The sequence below is a fragment of the Podarcis tiliguerta genome, assembly GCF_965153285.1.
Source record: "Podarcis tiliguerta genome assembly, chromosome: 4".
Lineage (NCBI taxonomy): Eukaryota > Metazoa > Chordata > Lepidosauria > Squamata > Lacertidae > Podarcis > Podarcis tiliguerta.
In genome coordinates, this window is record NC_139537.1 from 24,883,194 (window position 1) to 24,905,540 (window position 22,347).

Here is a 22,347-nt window from a genome sequence, read left to right on the forward strand (position 1 = left end):
ACGGTTAAATCCAGTCAAAGGCGACTATGGGGTTGCAGTGTTCATTTTGCTTTCAGGCTGAGGGAGCCGCCGTTTATCCACAGATAGCTTTCCAGGTCGTGTGGCCAGCATGACTAAATGCTTCTGGTGCAAAGGGACACCGTGACAGAAACCAGAGCACACGGAAATGCTGTTTACCTTCCCGCTGCAGCAATACCTATTTATCTACTTGCACTGGTGTGCTTTCAAACTGTTAGTTTGGCAGGAGCTGGGACACAGATACGGGAGCTCACTCTGCCACGGGGATTCGAACTGCCAACCTTCTGATTGGCAAGCCCAAGAGGCTCAGTGGTTTAGACCACAGCGCCACCCGTGTCCCCATGAGAGCCTGATAATGAGTCTTGAAGGGCCACATTTTCCCCCACCCTGTCATCAAGCGTGGGAATTGGCTGTTCAGAGAAAGCATTCCAGAGAGTGAGTGCCAATACCTTTTGCAAGTCAAAGTACCGTAACTGTGGATCCTGCCCTATGGAGGAGGTCTACCTTTGTAAGCATCTGGGTTAAATACATTCACAAATGTGTGATCTTAACACAGTATTAATACTGCATGAATCTACAGTATTAAAGCGAAATAATTTCCTATTATACAGAGCAGTGGGCTTTTCTTTCTTTAAAAAAATCAAAGGTCTGTAGCTTTATTATGAACAAAGGTACTTTCGGGGGGTGGAAATGACATGCTGTAATATCCTGCATTACATAGCTTCTAAATTGGGAGGGGGGGAGAAAAAAAGTGGGTGGGGGGGAATCTCATGCCTCACAATGGATAGATGTAATGGGATTGAAATACATTCTCCGATCATTAATACAAGCTTCATATAATACAGAGATAATTGATGAAATCGGCTGACCGTTTTTGGACCTTGGTTGCATTTTTAAAGCAGGCAAAACCCCGGACCCAAGCAAAAATCTAGATCCAGTCAGGAGCAAACAAAAGGGTGTCCTTTGTGTCCAAGTCACACAGACTGACTGAAACATGCGAGAAGTTAGCAGTTTGGTTTAGAAATGTAAACGTGAGTCAACTCTAGGTAGAAATTAAGGTAGCTGTCATCGGCTCAATGACAGGCGATTCGCCGATAAAATTATTCCGCAAAAAGACGACAGATTGTTTTCCAGCAGTTCACGTGAAGGCATTTGGGCTTTTGTCAGCAGATGACAGAGCAAGGGGTTGGGGGATGCAGTCCCTTCTCTCAGCTTGGGGGGGGAAAGCAAGATAGAAAAAAATCTCTCCTTTGGACTTCCTGAAATTGTAGTAACGTAGAACACTTAGCAACAGCTTCCCCTTTTGCTTAAATCATGTCTCTGGTTTTGTATACAATCCACTCAAGAGAGCTAAAGACAGCTGCAGTATAAACTGTAAAAATGGTTTTTAGAAAAAAGCGTTTCATCAAAATTCTTACATAGCAAAACATTCACTTTGGAACAGTAATTATTAGTAGACACTAACAGATCAAAGGTCACCTCCCCCCTTTTTTAAAATAATTGCCAGCATTCTTAGTAATCACATCAACGTTAAGCTTTCATTGTAGGGTACAAACCTTTTCATATACTAAATAGTTTGCTAAGAAATAATCTAATTATTGCACTTCATTATTATTATTTTCTTTTTAAAAAATCCAGGCTTTTGTCCTACTTCATGAGAACGGATGACCTGCAAATAAAACTATGGGATGAAAATGGCTTGTTACAAAAAGACACACTTTTAGAAGATTATGGAAGAATGTGGTAGGTGAATATGAAAATGTTTGTAAGTGTCTGCCCCTTTGTTTTATGTTTAACTTGTATTACGAATTACAAAAAGATACAGGTTGCTGCATCTTGTTGTCAAATCTGGTTCTGCAGAAAAGGGAACTAGAGGATCATTTGTTTGAGATATATATAAACCTCACTGATTTTGCCAGGATGCCACCTACCTATCCTAATAACCACTATACGTCCAATACAGTGGGGAGGTGGGAGGTTGCAAGATACCCTCTCCCACTCACATCATGAATGGGGTGACCTGGTGCAGACACTGATCTTAACCCAGAACAGCCACGTTTATAGTGGTTGCACCAGCACTTATCTGCAATCAAAAGCTGAATATTGGAAACCACCCAATGTAATCACAACCAGGCCTGTGTCAATTCTGAGCATCCTGCAACAGCGTTGCGCAGGAATGAGAAAGGGCATTGTGTATTAGCATCACAGAAATCTCACCTTTCATTTAAAGAAAGCAAAAAGCAAGTTTCTAAGACTTATGACTGAAGATATTAATTTGAATTGGTATTGAGTGAATCCTGGAAGTCTGGGGAGAACTTCTAGCGGCACTGAGCTGGAGCTTCACTCTGCTGCATGGCTCCCCATCTCACCATATGACTAGCAAGGCAGAATAAATTATGCAAAGCACAGACATATACTTGCAAGTTTTCATAATTTATTCAGATTACAGGATTTTGGTTTATCACAGCGGGTTCACAACCTTGTCCGTAGCACAGCGCAGACGATGCATGGAGAATGTGTGCACGGTTACGCATTTGATGCAGAAACAACTCGGGACACAGTGCAGATCTCACTGACTGGTGGCGCACTGATGCGTTCCTGACTTAAATCAAATAGCAGCCGCAGCCTTGGGGCCGATACTAACTGGGTGGCAAACTCCGGCTGCCATGCTTGACAGTGAAACATGGGCCTGCTGGTCGCATAGAACTAGGGACAGGTTCATACACTACAATGGTGATGTGGAGTTTCTGGGCACAAATGATTTTGTGGGACAACATGCACTTCATGGTCTTCCCCTGCCCCCCATCTTGGACTTCCATGCCAGCGCTGCATCTCATGGTGGTGGCAAGTGACAAGGTGCTGTGCTAGCGGAAGGCAGTGCAATGAGTCCCGCTAGCGCAACAGGATTTCCCTCCTCCCAGAATCTACTTGGGACGGACAGGAGAATGGCCGGGAGAGCACGCAGAGGGAGGAAAAGGGAGATTGTTCTGTCTAGCAAGCAGAAATGCTTGTGCTGACAGAATGATCTGCTCGGTGCAACTTTGAATACCACCCTAGATTTCCTGATGGGGCTTCTCCAGCCTTATCGGGAGATGCAAGGCTTTGAACCTGAGTTTGTTTGCATGCAAGGCATCTGCTCTGCCACTGAGCTATGGCCCCTCCCCCTGTTGCCTGCAGCTTGTTTGCTAGAGCCATGATTAGCTGTGGCCAGCATGACACCAACCTCCCAACAGCTGAGTTGCCTACTGGGATGGGGAAGGGCTGAGCCAGTGTAACCAATGCAGTGCTTCCACCAGTGTGCTTGCACAATCCCAAGCTTGCCTCCACCTTGTCTAGGTAAGCAGCAACGGCACCATGGCCAGCAGGGCGGCTCCATGCCGCCATAATACAAGGAATTGCCCCCTTCTGATAGAGACATAGGGATTGTAAGACACAGGATTCAACTTGTACGACCGTTCTCTGGTTGAATGATCAAGAGCACACGTTAACCACAGGAAAGGATGCTTCTTAAAAGCTTCTTTCCCAAGTGAAGGTGTCCACAACATGGGGAAGCAAAATCGGATATATTTTATAGGAGTTGGGGGCTACCATTGAGAGTCCTGCGTGACAAAAGAGTCTGCTTGCACATTTCATCCTGCCTAGTTCAAGCCCTCAGATCCAGCTTGCAGATTTGATCCTGCCAGGATCCTGCTTGTACACTTGGGTCAACACTTAGCAGCAGCAGGATCAGGGAAGCTGGCCTTGGACATGCAATATAAACACTAGGGTCGCTGGGGAAAGCTGTCCTCTGCAAGCAACGCCTCCATGGCCCTAAAGCAGGCATAGGCAAACTCGGCCCTCCAGCTGTTTTGGGACTACAACTCCCATCATCCCTGACCACGGGTCCTGTTAGCTAGGGATGATGGGAGTTGTAGTCCCAAAACATCTGGAGGGCCGAGTTTGCCTATGCCTGCCCTAAAGTGTGTTGTGCACGTGGATGCTTAGATGGGACAACTTGTGGAAAAACAAAGCAAAGCAAAAACACAACAAACATGGCAGAAATGGTGGTTTCGAGATGGAAAGAGACACACAGTGAGGTTGAGAGTCTTCCTTTCCCATCCCTAGCTCCCCCGCAAGGTATGAATGTAGCAGTTTTTGGCCCAGCTTATTACCAGCTGCATAAGTAGTAGAAAAGGGGGGGGGGGGGAGAAAACACAGCTTGAAGATTTTGAACCAGCCATCTAGAAAAATTAAGCTGCTTGAATCAAAGTGGTGTTTGTTTTCCTTTTGTTTTGCAAGTCTATACAAGACTTCCTGGCCAGCAGATAACTGTCAATGTTACTTTGTTCCTCTGTTCCTTCAGCATAGGAACCAGTGCTGAGTGGCTCATGCCCACGGTTGAAAGTCCATTGACCGCAACAATCATATCACCGCATCTAAAAGACAGAGATAGAGAGGGAGAGAAGCCAGTGAGGGCTAGTAACATGACACAGTCGCGGTAGCCTAACCCTGGGATCATTCATGACCCTGGTATGTACTACTGAACAGGCACACACAGGAATGCACTGTGACGGATTAATTCTATGGCTTAAATCTCCATACATTTGCCTACGAAAAAACAACAGCTCTAAAAAGCAATTGGATGCTGTGTGCTAGTACACAGCTTCTGCACACTATGGTTTATTAAGAAAAGGTTCCTGGCTTCACTCACAAGGTTGTTATTTACAGCTAGTTTACTTGAAATCAACCCTAAATGCCCTAACCTTGGTGGATAAACATTTTCATTTTTTTAAAAACTATCAATTTTGAAAGTTGACTATGTTGTGTACGAAAAAAAGAATGGACATGCAAATAAGCTCAGTACGACCACATTATAAATTTACACGGGAATACGTTTAGAGCACACAATTTAAACATACTACAGAATGTCACAAAGAATTTGCAGAATCACATACAAGCTCTAGCTATTGTCCTTCCTTGTTTCAGATACACATATAAAGAAAGAACCAGAACAGCTTACTTGAGTCTTCCGTCGAAATACGCTGGTGTTCCCAGGACAATTGTTTTTATGAAGAAAGGCTGATTTGTGTGATTTTCCTCATAGCCGCCGACAATGCTAAAGCCCCAGCTTGCTAAATTGCTCCTCCGTAGCACCACATCATGGCAACTATGCAGGCAACTGTGAAAATAATATTATTATAAAATTTCTATACCACCCTTCATATGAGGATCACAGGGCAATTTACAATATGAAAATGCAAAAACACATAACATAGTAACAAGCAACAATTATACCCCCCTCCACGCACAGTTTAAAAGGTCATTAATTGTTTAATTAGCAAAAGGCCTGGGTGAAGAGGAATTGTTTTGCCTGGTGTCTAAAGATATTTAACAAAGGCGCCACCTGGGGAGAGCTTCCCACAAGCAGGGAGCCACTGCAGAAAAGGCCCGTTCTCAACTTGCTGCCCTCCAGGCTTCCCGTGGAGGAGGCACACACAGAAGGGCTTCAACATCATCCCAGGGTCTGGGTCAGTTCATACAGAGAGAGGCAGTTCTTGAGGTGTTGGGGTCCTGAGCTGTTTGAGGCTTTATAGGTCAAAAACCAGCACTTTGAATTAGGCCTGGAAACAAATTGGCAGCCAATGCAGTCAAGCCAGGATTGGCATTATATACTCAAAACTGTCCTTACCCCAGTGAGCAACCTGGCCACTGAATTCTGCACCAGTGGAAGTTTCTGAACTATCTTCAGAGGCAGCCCCATCTATAATGCGTTGCAGTAATCTACCCTAGTAATCTATTCTAATCTACACATAACAGGTAGAATTCAACATCACAGTTTGATTAATGTTCCATTTGCACAATCATTGCTGCTTGCCCGACAGAACAATCCTCCCCTCTCCTTTCCTGTGCTGTTCTGGGGGCTCTTCCAAAACCCTACAGCCAATTTCAGGGGGCATGAGAAGAGCGTAGAGGGGCAAAGCCCCATTGCACAAGCAACGGGTTTCCATTGATGGGGCATGTTAGGTGAATCCCTCTCATAGGGTGGTAGTCAGCTTAGTTTTATTCAGAGTACACCCACAGAAATTAATGAACCCGAGTAAGTTAGGTCCATTAATTTCAACAGGTCTGCTCCAAATAAAATTTTTGAATATTGCCCATAAATTAGAATATGCATAAAATGTTATGCTAATCAACGTTCTCTCTGCTGCTCATTTTGGGGATGCATTTCCCCGTTAGGGTGAGGACACTGCAGTTGGATGCTGTGGGCCTCCCTTTCCAACAGTCGCAGAGAGGTCTGCTTCTCTTGTGCAGTGCTACTCTGCGTTCTGCAATATGGCACACTAGATGCAAAGCCAGACCAAGACATAGAAGAGATCTGCACTCACAAATGGGTGGTACACTGATTTTTTTAACTAAGAAATATTAATCAGGTGGCCTAAAGGCTACTCCAGAGGCCTGGCCAAACAAGAATGCCAGAAATGTAGAAGACCACAAGTCAAAGTAAGGTTGTCTGATTGTCCAGCAGTACCTGGGAAGCCCCAGCCACATAACCCATGATGGGGACCAACTTGCATCATATTCGTTCTCACTGATGGTGCTGGGCTGCTCATCATTGGCCTGGGGCTGTTCTTCAGCGATCTGGACCTCCAAAGCTTTGAGGGCAACGACGGAAGAGGCAGCACTGGCTTTCAGCATGGCCACTGCCTCACTGTGGCTTAGGTTGGTCAGATCAATGCCGTTAATATTCATCAGCACATCGCCTGGTGGAAAAAAGGAAACAGAAGCCATTAGTTGGTCCAGAAACCTGTGGCTTTCCTGTGCAAATGCATAGCTTGTTGTTTTCTGCTCCTCACTCGCACCTGGACCCTACAGGCACATGCACCTGTGATGGTACGCAAGGTGGTCCAAACCCAGGTTGGAACAGAAGCATCTGGCATAGTGACGTCCACTTCTGGACTGCAAAGTCAGCAGTCTTTGGGAAAACGACATATCTCAGGGGCATGTTTGCAGGCCAGAATGTTGCACACCAGGCACCAGATGGTTTGATGGGAGAGACCTCCCTCCTTTCCTGCCTCCCACTTGCAGCCATTGCTGAAGCATCAATAGCAGCCAGGTAAGCGAGGTGGAAGGGATGCAGTGCAAGATTGAAGGGGGAAGAGAGGGGGTTCAGAGGCTCTCGAAGGCCTAATTGGGTTGGCTTGGAAATAAGCAGAGTTATCTGCATTGTGGGAAGGGGAAACATCTTGGCTTGTTTCTAATCCAATCCTAATGAGGCTAGTAGGTCCTGTGCGATGCAAGTCCAACCTGCTAGGCTGCTTGTCAGCTGCCAATAGATTTTTACAACAGTGACACAAGATGCACGGCGTTTATGGTTATGTTGCGGTGTTGCCGGCTCTGCGATGAACAGAGGATGCATCTCCTAAGTCATGAACAACTTCTTGCTCTTTATCCGTGGCTAGCAGATCCAGAAAAAGGAGTGAATATTATGCACGTTGTGCGATACAGTCAAGCCCTTCAAAGTGTGCTTTCAGGGTGGGGTGGGAGAAGCCCCAAAGTTCTTCCTTCTGCCCTCCCCAATATAAACAGTAAAAAATGTGTCTCTCTGCTTTAGAGACATGCAGAACTCATTTGAAGGAGCGTCTCCACCCCCATCATTCTACCCGGACACTGAGGTCCAGCGCCGAGGGCCTTCTGGGGGTTCCCTCACTGCGAGAAACCAAGTTACAAGGAACCAGGCAGAGGGCCTTCTCGGTAGTGGCGCCCGCCCTGTGGAACGCCCTCCACCAGAAGTCAAAGAGAAGCACAACTACCAGACTTTTAGAAGATATCTGAAGGCAGCCCTCTTTAGGGAATCTTTTAATGTTTGATGTATTACGATATTTTAATATTTTGTTGGAAGCTGCCCAGAGTGCCTGGGGAAGCACAGCCAGATGGGCGGGGTATAAATAATTTATTTATTTATTTATTTATTTATTTGGAAAGGGGGGAAATAAAAAGGGCTAGCTGAGAAAAGTGCTTCCCAAAAATCATTTATACACCTCAAGCATTAAAACTGATGCTCAGAAAGGATGATGGGGCTAGCCTACAATCCCATTCATCCCTGGCAGGATGGAATATACTTCAGATACTGGAACACATATTCAATGTGAAATCTAGCTTGGACTCTTCTATTGTAACTTGCCTATACAATGGACGTTATTTGTAATGATTACAGGAACAGTTGTTACCTCCGTAAGATCTCTGCACAGAAACTGCAAACTTCCCAATGAAACCAATGGGAGGTTTGCAAGAGAAATGGCACCCCCCCCCATTCATTTCAGTGGGGGTTGTGGGGAGCTTTGCACTTTGGCTAATTGGGAACAGCGCAACACGCTGCCTGAGGAGCCCATTCTAGTCCCACCTCTTTTGATCCTGCCGTCTCTTGCCAAGCAGCCTTGCGGTTGCACGCTCGTGACGAATATGGGCAACTCCCCACTCTTGCTTCCTCGGCCTCCTGCTACTGTCATGCCAAGGGACTCGTGGGGCTCTTTCTTCACCGTGATATGCTTCTCTTGGCAAGTAACGCATTGGGAAAGGTCCTGCAAAAAGGCAAATACCGTCCATTAAAGTCGGGTTGAATCTGAAATCCATATTTAGCCTTTTATAAAGATGTGGTATTTATTCTGCCCATCCTGCCCTAGCAAAAAAACAGAAGAAAAGCTGAGATCTGGAGCACCTCCATAAACTTCCCGGGAAATGCAAAATGTTACTGTACCTTGTTGTCTGCCTCTAGATACCATGCTGGGTGGGTACACAATAGCCAAGCATCACTCCACCCTTGGGGGGGGGGCATTTAGGACAGTTATTTTTTGGAGGTGTGTGTTCAGCATCAAAGACTCACAACTAGTGCCAGCTGTTGAAATTATATGCTCAGGTGTTGCTCACTGATTTGCGAAGAGTACCAATTTTTCATAGAACAAAGGATCACAGGAGAACATAAGAAGAACACGAGAACATAAGAAGAACATAGGGAGGCAAGAGCCACCTGTTGGATCAGGCCAGAGGTCCATCATCTCTCCCAGCATCCTGGTCATACAGTGGCCAACAGGATGCCTGCAAGTGTCAGGGACTGGGCAGAGGAAGAATGGTGGAGACCGCCTCCCCAGCCTGACCCTTCCAGAGAAGAGGAAGACAGTTCAGAATTACAATGGGGGTTTGAGGGAGGTCACAGCTCAGAGGAAGATGAGGGGGAAAGTTGGGAAATAACAGGAGAGGAGGAGCAGGCAGAGCCAGAGCAGCAGCTGGCTGACACATTGTCACTAGAAAGCATTCCAGACTCTCCATCTCCCAGAACTCAGCGAACCTTCAAAGTAGGAGAGCAAAGATGACCCCTAAGTGCCAACCGTAAGGGTGTGTTTGGAATGAGGAAGAAAAGGGGGGTGGAGATTTACTTGGGATCCCATTATTCTAAGAGGCTGTATTCTCAAGCCTCTCTCTGTAAATATTGAATAAAACGCGGATGGTAAGGACTTTTCCTTATCTTATCCGTTCCTAGCATCCTGCAGTGGGGGTTGGTTCCTCTGCCACCTGACAGCAAGTGGGATATAAATTTAATAAATAAAATAAAATAAAATACTGCCTCTGACACTGATATTGATAGGTGCCATTCAACCACTCATAGGAAGAGGCACACTACCCACTGGAGCAGAGGTTACTATCATTATTTATTAAATTTGTATACCGCCGTATACCCGTAAATTTCAGGGCAGTTCAGTTTTTTCCACCCTCCCTCCAGGAATTCATGACCCCCCCTATGAAACTGCTTGCCACAACTTTTCTAGTAATGACTAGGCACTACTTTCAGTGGTCAGCAAGCCCCACCGCCCTCCAGTTTACCTTATGTGGGCTGGGCCTGTTACTGTGATACAGCGAATGAGATTGGTGTTGGCTGATGGGGTGAATCCCTCCATCTCTGAGAATGCTCACGATCTGTGACTTGGCAGGCCTGGAAATGGCTAGGCTCACCCTCTCGCCGCTGGCCTGTGGGGAACAAAAAAAAAAGGAATAGGAAGGGCAGTTGGGAAGAAATCAGAATTATTGCCAGCACCACAGCCAGACAGCCCTAAAATAAAATGGACTATGCATGACGCAGGGCGATAGCGGGGGAGATTTCTGCTTTTTCTCACAAGCCAACTAGCCACCAACTGCAGCCTGATGCAAAAGGTATAGAATGGAAGAATTCTGCGCCCAGGAATCTCTTCTGAGTACCAGAACTGAACTAGGCCCTGTGCACACAACCCTTTTGGAGGGCCCTGTTTGTTCACCTACATAAATGTAACTATGTCCAAAAATATGACGGAGCTAAATGCATAAAAGTGAATTAGTTAATAACTTTTTTTTTTAATTAGAATTTTAAACTAGGAACTTCTGATGGGCTGTTTTGTTTCATTTTAAAAATAGACAAAGACAAAAGATCTTGCCAACTGGCTGGCTGAGGTGGCAAATACGCAGGTAACGTTCTACTCAATCAAAGTATGATGATGCAACCTAAGAGGCTTAAACTCAGTTCATGCCTATAAATCTGCCGCTGCACTCAGCAGCCATTCTGCACAGAAACCCATTCCTGAACAATTTTCAGTCTTTTGGAACGGTGATTTATTACAGTTGCAGGTCTGTGATGTTATGCTCCAGGATGCCATAGCAGTTTCCCTAAAAGCGGGAAAACAATGCTGTTTCTCTAGTACACCACAAGATGTCCTGTTAAAGGTTGCTTTCCTGTGGAAACTGAGATGGTCATGCGTGTGTGAGAGACACAGTGATCGAGGAGATGAGCTGGGACGGATGAATATGGGACGGATGAATATGGGTTGCCTAGTAGTTTGCTTGAAGTAATACCCTAATACCCCCCCTTTTTTTTAAGGTTGGCATCTCCTTTGAAACAAGTATTTTAAAAATTCCCCTTTTAACTACCTGCTTCCCCCTCTTCTCCTTCCTGATCCCAGTCTCTTCCCATGCACCCATTCACAAAGCAAGAGGGTGTCTCAAATGCCAGTGCAGTAACACAGGGGTCCTCAGGGTGACCTCCCATTTTGCATTTTTGGTGGGGATTCCCATTTACAGGGCTCAATCGTTCCAGTTCAAGCTCTGGGGATGCAGAATATCATCAGAAGGCTCCAGCCTAGCTGGTGATCTCTCCCTGAGCTGTAAATGTTGACCAGTGTCGATCAAAAGAACTGGACAGGGTACATCATTCTACGTTGGTTTTAAAAGAGACCTAAAAACCTGCTTTGCACCAAGTCTGATCATTGGTTCAGCCAGACTGGCAGTATCTAATCTCACTGCCAGCAGCTCTCCAGCGTCCCTGGCAGAAGTCTTGCCAGTTGAGAACGTTTCCTGTTATTAAGATACATGACACCCGGTCAAAGCACTGGTTCATGTAGTATTAAAAGCTGGTTTCTATACACAGCCTAAGAGTGTGTGAACAAACCCATGCTTTCCTCCCTTTAGTGAAACAAAACAACTCCTTGTGTTAGGGAAACCAACCATATCATTTTAATATGGAAAACAGCCTTCATTGCACAAGTAAGAGTCCACGGAGACTCCATGCTAACAAGCTGGTTTAGCACAGTCATGTCCAATTTCCAGCAGGCTCTGCTATTGAGTATCAAAATCTGGCAGTAATCTACCACAATCTCCCATTGTCATTCTTCAACTTAAACATATTATATTTGGCTGGGGGTGCCCAGCCAGATGGGCGGGGTATAAATAATAAATTATGATGATGATAAAAATAATAACAAATTATTACCCCCACAGCAGCCCCCTCCTAGGGCTCTTGGTGCATGCGGGAAGCCAACACGCCCCCAAATCTCCAATTCCCCCTTTACCAGAGGAAGAGCTGGTGGGGAAAGTTCAGCATCCATGCAGAACTAGGAGAGAGGGAACATTTTCTTTCTAAGGGAACCGGCGGGAGGGGAGAGAAGGAGGAGGGACATCATTGTCTCTCTCTCACCCTTCCCGCAGCTCCCGCCACAGCGCTGCAGCCCATGTAGAGCCCATGCGCCTCATCTTCACCTCCCTGCCCCACGGCTGCGGATTGTAGGGGGCGGAGGCAGATGCCTTGCGCCTTTCCAGGGCCGGCCAGCTGGCTGGGCATCAGGCAAAGCCAGTGGCTTTAGCGGGGTGGGGGAGTTGGCTGTGAGGCAGAGGCGGCACTAGCACCAGCCAGAGCACTTGGTGGTGAGTGGTGAGCAAGCCTAGCTAAGCAGAACCTCAATGGGCCATACCGCCTGAGGAGTTGCTCCGGCTGCAGCCGAGCACGCATTGAGGGTGCCTGGTGGCCATGGGAGAGGGCAGCGGGTGGAGACGAGGAGGCCTTGGTCGTGACCGACCAGAATCCATCGACGCGTTGGACATGTCTGGTTTAGCGGTATGAGCATCAGATATGACATTTTTCCAATCCAGGGAAGGAAAACCAGTGGACTTCCAGATGTTGTTGGACTCCAACTCCCATCAGTCCCAGCCAGCATAGCCAACAGTCAGGAATGATGAGAGTTGGAGTCCAACATGGCACAGGTTCCTCATTCTGGTTTATACTCTTATCTCGCTAGGTTTCCCTTAAAATTTGCAACATCAGCATCCTTGGTAACTAGCAGACCGTTGTGACTGCTTTCTCACCCTGCAAGATTCAGCCGAAATTTACCTGGATAATCTGAGCAGCCAGTTCTGGGGTGCCATGCTTCAGGTCGTGCCCATTGATAGCCAACACTTTGTCGTTGCTACAGAGCCGGCCGTCCTGAGCAGCCAAGCCGCCTTCCAAAAGGTCAAGGATGAAAACCCCAGGCTCGTCCGTTCTGCGCACCAGCTTGATGCCGAGTTGCTCGTTGGAGTCGCGCTTGTGCAGGGTCACGTGGAAACTGTCCTCTCGCTGCGGGGGGCTGTCACTGTGGTTGTGAGTTCGGCTCCCAAAGCGTCTCTCTCGGAGCACCGTCAGGTGCAGCGCCGTGCAAGGCTGGGAAAGGATGGCCCTGGCATGGTTGTGGGACACGTTGCTGATATCAAAGTTATTGACCTGAAAAAAAAGAATTAGGGCCATGTCAGTGGGACATGCAACAAAATGTTGGAGTGTAGAGTGCACCATTCAGGGTACCAGCCAACTAGTCCTACTTGCTAAGATCTTCTATTTTGAAAATGTCTCCTCCCCAAAACAAAACACACACGCAAGTTCTTACTTGAAAGGGTTTGGATGCTCCCAAGCTACAATTTTCACATACCCTGATTAGAGCCTAACCTCTTTCTTGCAGTTTTAAGATCAATAAGGGTGTGTGTGTGGAATTTATAGAAATGATCACTAGTAATACACAGAGCTTTTTTTCAGCTGAAACTCAGTTCCGGTACCTCTCAGGTGGGCACCATTGCCATTATAAGAGAACAAGGGAAGCGTTCATGGTGCACTCTGGCACCTCTTTTTCTAGAAAAATAGCACTGGTAATACATACTGCTGTGCTAGTTAAATTACATTAACGTCTTATCAAAAAATAACCTCTCAGGGCATGGAAAGCTAAAGGAAACATAAGCACATCGTTTTACAAAAGGACAAGACATCCAGTCTGACTGCCACATTTAGAAAGATGCACCAGAATGGAAAAGAGTTATAGGATGAGAAACCCCCAAGAGCTGCATAAATCACCAGTATCAATGCTGAAAGGGCAAACTCACATTGCCTGAATAATGTTTCCCAACCAGAGACTGCCATGCTAACATTTGTCCAGAATAGAGAATTCCAATTGACTGCCAGGAAATGATGACACACTCTCTCTTTCTCTCTCTCTTCCCCACCCACCATTTGATATAGAACAGCACAGTCCGGACACACGCAAGTTGAGAAGAATATGTAATTAGATACGTACTTGCAGTATTTGATCTCCGGCAAGGAGTCTTCCATCTCTGGCAATGATCCCATCTCGATAAACCTCTTGAATAACAATGTTGATCAAAGGTGTTTCATTGCCACCCACTATGCTAATTCCCAGCTCGATATAAGGATTGGACCGATGGATTTCTATGGTGGTGATCTCACCTTCCGGCAAACTCGGCGGCTGATGGGTTGCTGCCCGATTGGAAAAGAGAACAATATGGGCGCTTAAATACATTTTTGTCCCTCAACAGAGGAAACTCGTGAGCAACAAACAACAGGATACCTGACATATCGTAATGCAGATCAGCTGAAACCAAACTTGCACAACTTACACCTGGCAGGCTAAGCCCTGCCCACTAGATTCATGTACAGGATTGTGACCTGCCACATTCTCATCAGCCCACCTACTTTTGAAATCACAGGCAGACAACAAAACCAGGAGCTTTACTGCACTACGATGGGCCTCTAGACATGGGTGTGATCAGCACAGCACAGGAGTGGAGAGTTTCAAGCCGGGGTCAAATGTGGCCCTCAGGATTTTAGTAAGATGAGTGAAATTGCCCTGGAGGCTGGCTGTACAGCCGCAGTAACTGGTGCCATCCTAAATGCGGAAGGATGAATTCAGAAAGGCCCTGAGGCACAAATACAGGAAACCAACTGTAACGAACATAGGATGCTCATGAGTGGCTGACCAGATTGCACGCCACTCTAGGAAGGGGAAGCGGAAGAACTCCTTTCCTCTCTGATAAGACTTCGCTTCCTCTCTAAAACCCCAGACTGAAACATTACCATAGGGTAACTGCAGGTGAATGCTGGTATTATTCAGTTTCCTTTTTTCTTTTGGTAGAAAAACATCCGATAGCTGAGAGTTGATAATGGGTAATCTAATTTTAACAAGATGTTTGATGATATCTGCAGAAAACACAGTGCTTCAGAGGAAGCACATTAAGAGGGGAGGAATTACAAACTATCCTTCCCATAACTGCATTAGAAGAGAGATTTTATATTTTCACACTAGGGTTTCATTATTCAGAAGCAGCAGCCACCAGTACCCTTAAATGGATGATGGAGAGCCTTTTTAGTTGTATTTTTAATGTATTTTTTACCTCTGTGTCGTTAATTGTTTTTCTCTTACGCTGCTTTCTGGTTGGTTTTATATTGATTTTATGCTGGTTTCTAATAGCTTTACATTGACTGTATAGATACTGTTTTAATACAGATAGGTATTGTTTTTAATATGTATATCTATACATTATTTTATTGATTCATAACTTTTCTAAACCACATCGAAGAATCTGGGGATGGGCAGTAGAAAAAATGCCATGAATAAATACATTTTAAAAAACCAAATGAAAAGCTTCCTAATGTCAGCTGCATCGCTAGCTCAAATGGCTTTAAACCAGGGGTGGGAAACCTGTGGCCCTCCATGTGTTGCTGTACTACAACTCCCATCGTCCTGACCATTGTGCCACACTGGCTGTATATGATAGGCGTTAGAGACCAACAACACCTGGAACGCCATAGGTTCCCGAACCCTGACTTAAAGAAAGGATTAGGAAAAGTCATGGGAGCCAAGTCAATGAATGATAATGAAATAATTTATCCATGTTAAGGGGCACTCTTCTTCTGAATACCACTACATGCTGGGGTAGGCAGACAGTGAGAGAAGTCTAACGCTCTGCTTCTACAACTCCCGAAGGCAGCTGATTGTTGGACCAGTGTTTCCCAATCTCAACCCCTCCAGGCGGTTTGGACCACCTTCCCTGGCCGCTCCCCATGCTGGCTGGGACAGATGTGAGCCAGAGTAAAGCAACATCTGGAGCTAGGCTAGGAAAGGTTGGACAAGATGGACTTTGGTGGAAGCGGTAAAAGAAGTTCCTACAACCAGTTGGGCTAAAGCTGAACTGGCAGTGACTTGGGCAGGAGGAACGGATGCAATCTAGTGAAATAAACTGCAGGATGAAAGCCCAAGGTGAGGTGCTCAATCTAGGGAACAAAGTGCAAAGTAAGTGCTATGGTTACCCTTGGGTTATGTAAGCAAGCCTGGGTGAATCAGATGGCTACGTACCAACTTGTGTAGGTGCCAGAGGGCATTTCTCCAAGTTGCCACTGTGGTCACCGTGATAGATAGAGGGCAAATCGCATGGATACTTCAAAGGAAAGTGCAAGGAGGCTGAATGGAGACCCATGGTTTTGCATGGGCATCAGTCTGCATCCTTGGATAATGTTTTATATTCTCTAATAACATCCTCCAATAATGCCCTACACCTCTGCATCTGTCTGTCTGTCTTGGCTGGGCAGGCCTGCTCTAGAAAATGCTTACTGGAATACTCAGTGCACTGACAGCAAAGGCCATACAGTGCGCTGAGCTATGCACCGCTTTGCAGAGCATTTCCATCAACCCAGATCAATTTTAGAAGGCTCCATTGAGGTGGGGGGGGGGGGAATGGTATATTCTGCTTTGGTGGCAGCTATGGTGGTACACCCACTTCACCCTGCTTCCAAAATAGTACTACAGTGGTACCTCGGGTTAAGAACTTAATTCGTTCCGGAGGTCCGTTCTTAACCTGAAACTGCTCTTAACATGAAGCACCACTTTAGCTAATGGGGCCTCCCGCTGCTGCCGTGTCGCCGGAGCACAATTTCTGTTCTCACCGTGAAGCAAAGTTCTTAACCCGAGGTACTATTTCTGGGTGAGCGGAGTCTGTAACCTGAATCATCTGTAGCCTGAAGCGTCTGTAACCCGAGGTACTACTGTACAGTTATTCATGTGTGCATAAACAGTACACTAGGATGAATTTCAAACATCATGACACTCTTAAGAGATGTTGGTTCAAATCCCAGCATATTCCGGAAGGACCTTTGGCTTGGCAATCAATCTCTCTCTCTTAATTTTCTTTCCTGAACGGTATTTGATCCCTTCTAAGGCAAAATTCTGAGCTCAGTGAGCTGATTATGATTAGATTTATGAATTCATTTTTTTGTTGATTACTTAAAAAGGTGACCTGATTAACCAGGTAGATTTTTTTTTAAGCCCAGTTAATTAAAGTATTTCTCAAACCATGGTTTGCAGCCCTAACTACTTCAGAGTGAGAATGAGAGAGAAAAGGTTTAAAAAATAACAAGCAACTGGAAAAAGTTGACCACGAAAATGATTGCATGCAAGAATAAATCTGGCTTGGGGGCTTCCTACGTTTCAAGGTTTAATACAGGCAGAACAAACAGGATGTCAAAAGAGAAACAGAACATACTGTCAGCTCCTGTGTTCTCCTCAAAGGCAGGGTTGTCAAGGCCAGACTCATCTGTCCACACAGGGACAGTTGCTGATGTAATGTTCTGCTCTGCTGGTGCTGTTCCTGTCCCAGAATGCTCTGCGTCAGGAGACTGAGAACCTGGGCGATCTATCATGCTGTTCTCATTCTCGCTCTCCGCGTCTGCCTGCAGTTTGCTGTTTTTCCTTCTCTCCAAGGCAGCTCTTCGGTGGGAAGCCCCAGGACACCTAAGGAGAAAACACAACAATGTCTTCGCACGGATATAAGGAGGCTCACAAAATGTCTGGACAAACAAAGCAAAGCTTTTGGTTGAATAATCTGGAGTCTTGCTTGCGATCCAACTGAGTAGCAGTCCATGTCACACACACTCTCCAAACAGACATCCCTGCCTAATAGTTACAGCAGCCTCTGCTGACCTGGTGCTCGCCAAATATTTTGGACTACAAATCCCATGAGCACCTGCCAGCAGAGCTGATGGAAGTTGTAGTCCAAAACATATGGAGGGCACCAGCTTGGCAGGGGCTGAGTTATAGTGTTATTTTGGAGAAGGGCAGTTATTAGCTAGTCTTTTGATAAAGAACCTTTTCCATCTCATGACTTCAGATATAGGTGTTGTCTAAAGATTGGGATTCCCTACCTGAATGTTAAATCTTCCTTATATTTTTTTAGATGAAAGGTATGGAAAGAGTAACATGAAAGCCCTTCTTTGTCAAACAAGGAACAACAACAAAAGGAGAGCAACTTTTTTGGCTGGGACTGAGTGACTCCTGCTGGGTGATCATTGACTTGTACCTCCTACTGATAGACACATGTGCTTTTGAAACCCTAACTCTTCCACTCTTCCTCATTGGTACAGCCCAAACTGAACTAGCCTTGTAATCCAGTCCAGGGTTAGCTTAAACTTTTAGAGGAATGATGTGGGCCCATAATACTTGGGCACGAGGGGCAGGGAGCTGGGGAATGAGCTGAGTATGATGTCTGCTCCATCCCCTTTGTATTACATGTATGCATCAAACTCTGACTCCAAAGATCAAATATAAGTTGGAGCAGTCTTCTCTCAAATCAACTAATGTGGGTGCTCAGCAAGTTCCACCACCTCTTTTTCCAGGGGGGAAAAAGCCCTGACAAGTAATATGCACAAGTCAAAAGAGGTGGCCATGTGGACAGTATCTCACAGCGACAAGTAATAGAAAATTGATGTTTGGTTGTTTTTGTATTCCCCACCCCCAAATATCCTGCATTCCTCGTCCACTATCTGTTCAGTCCTCTTTCATTTCTGCCACTTGTGCTTCTCTGCTGCCATTGGTTGACCTGTTATGATGTCACAGACAGCCAAATCCCAAGGGAGAACTAGAATGCCTTAGAACAGGTATTCTGAAGTCAAAGAACAACTTTTGTTTAAAGCAACTGCATCGTCATTAAAACATGCACAAGGCAGAGATTGCCATGTGTCCATCAAAAAAAAATAATTTGAAGGGATTCCAGTACTAAACAAACTGTGCAAGGGTCAAATCTTTCTCTCTCTCACACGAATGATATAGCTTGGTATGTGAAATAAGGGTCAGGATCCCAGCTAAATGGAACTTAGTTAATATTGAAATAACTTGGTCTTAAGCCATGACTAACTGATTTCCAAGCATGGCCTAAATTCAACTTAGCTTGAATCCAACCCACTGGACCTTAAATTCTGCAAACAGCACTGATTGTGCCAGGGCACTTTTGGCCCTCCAGATGTTACTGAACTAAACTGGGGCTGATGGGAGTTTTAGCTCAGCAACATCTGGAGAGCCAAAGGTCCCCCACTTCTGGTCTACACAAATCCCAGAGATCTCTGTTAGGTACCAAGTGTCCAGCAGAGCCCCAGCCCAGGGTGTGTGTGGTCTGATGTGACTGGATGCACCCGGACAGCGCCATGTCTCTCCACCCCACCTCCTGCAAATGATTCAGCAAAGTTGCCACCCTTGTTGAACGCTGCACTATATGCTGAGTTGCTATGCCTATCTTCGACATCTGTACGGTTTTGCTGAACACTTGGCAAGAATCAAATGAAAGCTCGGCTGAGTCCCGTAGAACAATCTTGGTCCTCTGTTCAGTAATTGACTTTTTGGCAAAGTGCATTCCAAAGGACTATTAAACATTTAAGAAGGTTTTGAAATGTCACATGCTAGGGAATTAAAAGTCCACCCAAGACTTGCGCTGGCTCATTTCAGAGGAGCTCAAAGTGCTCTGAGGGGGCCTGTGGCTCTCAAGAGAACTTGCTGAACCTGAAAATCTGATAAATCAATGGGATGCTAATGAGGCAATAGGGTAATATTGGGGGCGGGGTTAGTGACCAGGAAATAATTACATTTGTGCCCCATTCTTCTAATCTCCTTGTTGAGCTAGCTCGGAGATTCGCCACACACTCCAGAGCTGCCTCAGGGTTACATTGACATTTCATTCATCTTTTATGCTTAAATGAAGCAGATTATTTTGTCAATAGAAACTACCGGGTTTGAGCCAGAATGACTGCAAGGCCAAGGCCAGTCGAGTCTGTTCTAGTTCCCGGTGGTTCAGAAGAATAGCGAGTGCTGGCCTTGGACCTGGAAGGTAAGGCTGCAAGCCTGAACACATACAGATTCACTGGGGTGAATTTGGGCAATCGACAGATCTCAGGTTTCCCATCTCAGTTTCCCATCTGCAAACAGGAACGACAGGTTGCAGCTACGCTTCTTGAAGCCCCCTCTCAATTCAGTAGGTATTAGTCACACAGGTTATAGTGTGTATAGGATTGCAGCTTAAAACATTTACATGTTGAAAATGGCATGGTAGTGATGGCATTTGGGAAGGGACATGGCTCACAGACATGCTTTGCATGCCTAAAGTCCCAGGCTCAATCTCTGGCATCTCCAGGCAGGGCTAAGCAGGACTCTCCTGCCTAAAACCCCAGAGAGTGTAAATCCTGAGCTAGATGGAACAATGCTCTTACTTGGTATAAGGCAGCTTCCTAGGTTTCTAATGATAACTATGGATGACACTCATTTTATCCTGGGTGGACGGCATAGGCCTTGTTCGCAGATTGCGGTGACCCAAGTTGCAGGCTTATTGTGATTTATTGGGAACAAGCAACATGGTGGGTGCTTGCTTCTTCTTTGTCCCTCCCCTAGCTCGAGTGGGAGAAAAAGCTTGGACGCCCACAATTACAATTGTGCCCAGGGAGGAGTGAAGGAGAAGATTGGGCAGAAAGCATTAGTATGCAGCTTGTTCCCGATAGCTCATGATACACCATGAACCTTGACTTCCCATGACACCTGAACCCAGAATCAAGGTTTAGTTCTCCTTAACAAGTCAGGCTAGCTAGCCAGCCCTAAACCATGTTTTGCTTTTGGTATATGACTACCAGCTTGTTGGGGAGACACAAACCACAATCTTGGATTTGGACATTGTGGGAGACCAAACTTAACTGTGGTTTCCTGTTTCCCTCCCCCCTCCTCCTTATGCCCAGGGAGGAGTGAAGTAGAAGATTGGGCAGAAAGCATTAGTATGCAGCTTGTTCCCGATAGCTCGTGATACGCCATGAACCTAGGCTTATCAGGGGCCAACATGGTTCATAAATTCACCCAGAGGATGTAGTTGACTTCTCCCCACAGCAGGTGAGCCTCTAGAAAAAGACCTGATCTTGATGGTAGTATAGTTGGCACCAGGCTTGCTTTTGAGAGGTCTGTCCAGGTTTTTCAGTGCCTTACTCAAGTGAAGCAAAGTCTGAGAGGATTAACCCTGAACACCCTTGCTTTAGGATGTTATTGCCAGTACTGTAGTTTAAAATAGTTTTATTGATTGTATCATGACCTGGGATTGCTGTGCAATAAGAAGTGAGGTGTGTTTAAAAAACAACATCAACAACACAAATTAATAAATGAACAACACCCCTGAAAAGGAAAAGTGTTTCAGTCCAAAACACATACATACGAAATCCAGAGAAAGAAAAGCCTACTTCAACTCACATTGACATCCATGGCATATAAGCATGTTAGTCTTGACGGCTCAATCCCACACTTTTCAAATGCGACTGAAAGATGCAGAACTTCTAAGTTATCACTGGTGGGTGGCGTTTCCTACTTACCTGTTTTTGAGGTGTGCTTCCAGGTCACACCGCTGCATCACTTCCTCGCACGCTGAAGAAAAGGGGCACAACACCAAGAGTTTGTCAAGCAGTTTGTGGACGAGGATACTGGATTTTTTGCACAACTTAAATTGGAGCCGTTTGCGGTCCAGAGGGCAGAAATCCTTCTCCTGCAGGAAGTTCCGTAGGCACTTATAGCAGAATGTGTGGCCGCAAGGGGTGTCTAATGGCTGTAGCAAGGGCTGAAGGCAAATATGGCAGACCAAGTCATCGTCTACATCATTCTGATAATTGTACAAGTGGTTCTCCCTTGTCCAATGCTGTTGGCCACATTCAAAGCACAGAGGGTTCAAGTTCTGCTCCACCGAGACCATCTCCTCATTTGTGGTGCCCATTATAAAGCACTCCGGTTTGGCCTCCTCGTCAATGGAGAACTTGCTTGTAGAGGTTTTATTTGTTCATGGTTTTTTTCTGTTTAGCAAAGAGTCATTTTTCTGAAAAAGTAAAAAAGATAATAATCATTATTGAGATTCACTGAAAGAGTGAGCAAGAAGACCTCATGCAAAAGAAACTGTGTTCAGCACTGCTGTGTGTACTAAACTTGAGCTCAACCTCTGGCTGAATCTGGAGGAAGAAATTTCATGAAGGGAAGCTGTTCGGCTTCCCTATTTTTGCATTTTGCGGGCAGGGTGCAAATTCCATGGCTGGCTATGGGCAACATACAGAACTACTTCCTCCCACTGGTAGCTGCTATTCTACCACTCCAAAATGATATTACCACCAGCCTTTGGGGGCAAACAAAATGGTGGCCATCAGGAGGGAAAAGAACACCAGCAGCTTTTGTCCGCATCCCGCCACTGAAATCCTCCACCACTTTTGTACCCTGAAAATGGGGACATGAAATTGTGTGTGTGTACCACAAACCTAAAAACTGAATTAAAATTAGGTGTCCGTGTAACCCAGTTTCTGCGCCGATAAAAGCTGACTGCAACAACCCGTTTAACAGTATGCAAAATGAGCAGTTTTAACATAAAGAACATAAGAAGAGCCTGGTGGGTCCACCTTCCTGTTCTTACAGT

General features: G+C 45.7%; 1 protein-coding gene and 1 long non-coding RNA gene across 6 annotated transcripts in view; one reads left to right on the forward strand and one right to left on the reverse strand.

Moving 5' to 3' along the window:
* The first annotated feature begins 242 nt into the window (after nt 1–242).
* On the forward strand, nt 243–13,970 carry LOC310676009. Of its 2 annotated transcripts, XR_014510346.1 has the most exons (4): nt 243–1,761; nt 10,648–10,769; nt 12,762–12,928; nt 13,832–13,970. It is a non-coding gene; the product is annotated as an uncharacterized lncRNA (long non-coding RNA). The 2 variants fall into 2 exon arrangements; XR_014510347.1 differs by lacking the exon at nt 10,648–10,769 and having other exon boundaries at nt 244–1,761.
* LNX2 (ligand of numb-protein X 2) overlaps nt 2,433–22,347 on the reverse strand; it is a 70,175-nt gene continuing 50,260 nt past the window's right edge. For all 4 annotated transcript variants that reach the window (XM_083437127.1, XM_083437128.1, XM_083437129.1 and 1 more), the window contains 9 exons: nt 21,269–21,762; nt 17,146–17,393; nt 13,887–14,086; nt 12,680–13,048; nt 9,874–10,017; nt 8,399–8,576; nt 6,527–6,758; nt 5,018–5,176; nt 2,433–4,433 (listed from right to left, as the gene is read on the reverse strand). In XM_083437127.1, the coding sequence (XP_083293253.1) occupies nt 4,298–4,433; nt 5,018–5,176; nt 6,527–6,758; nt 8,399–8,576; nt 9,874–10,017; nt 12,680–13,048; nt 13,887–14,086; nt 17,146–17,393; nt 21,269–21,663 (2,061 nt within the window). In that variant the 5' untranslated portion in view covers nt 21,664–21,762 and the 3' untranslated portion in view covers nt 2,433–4,297. The remainder of the gene's footprint in view (nt 4,434–5,017; nt 5,177–6,526; nt 6,759–8,398; nt 8,577–9,873; nt 10,018–12,679; nt 13,049–13,886; nt 14,087–17,145; nt 17,394–21,268; nt 21,763–22,347) is intronic.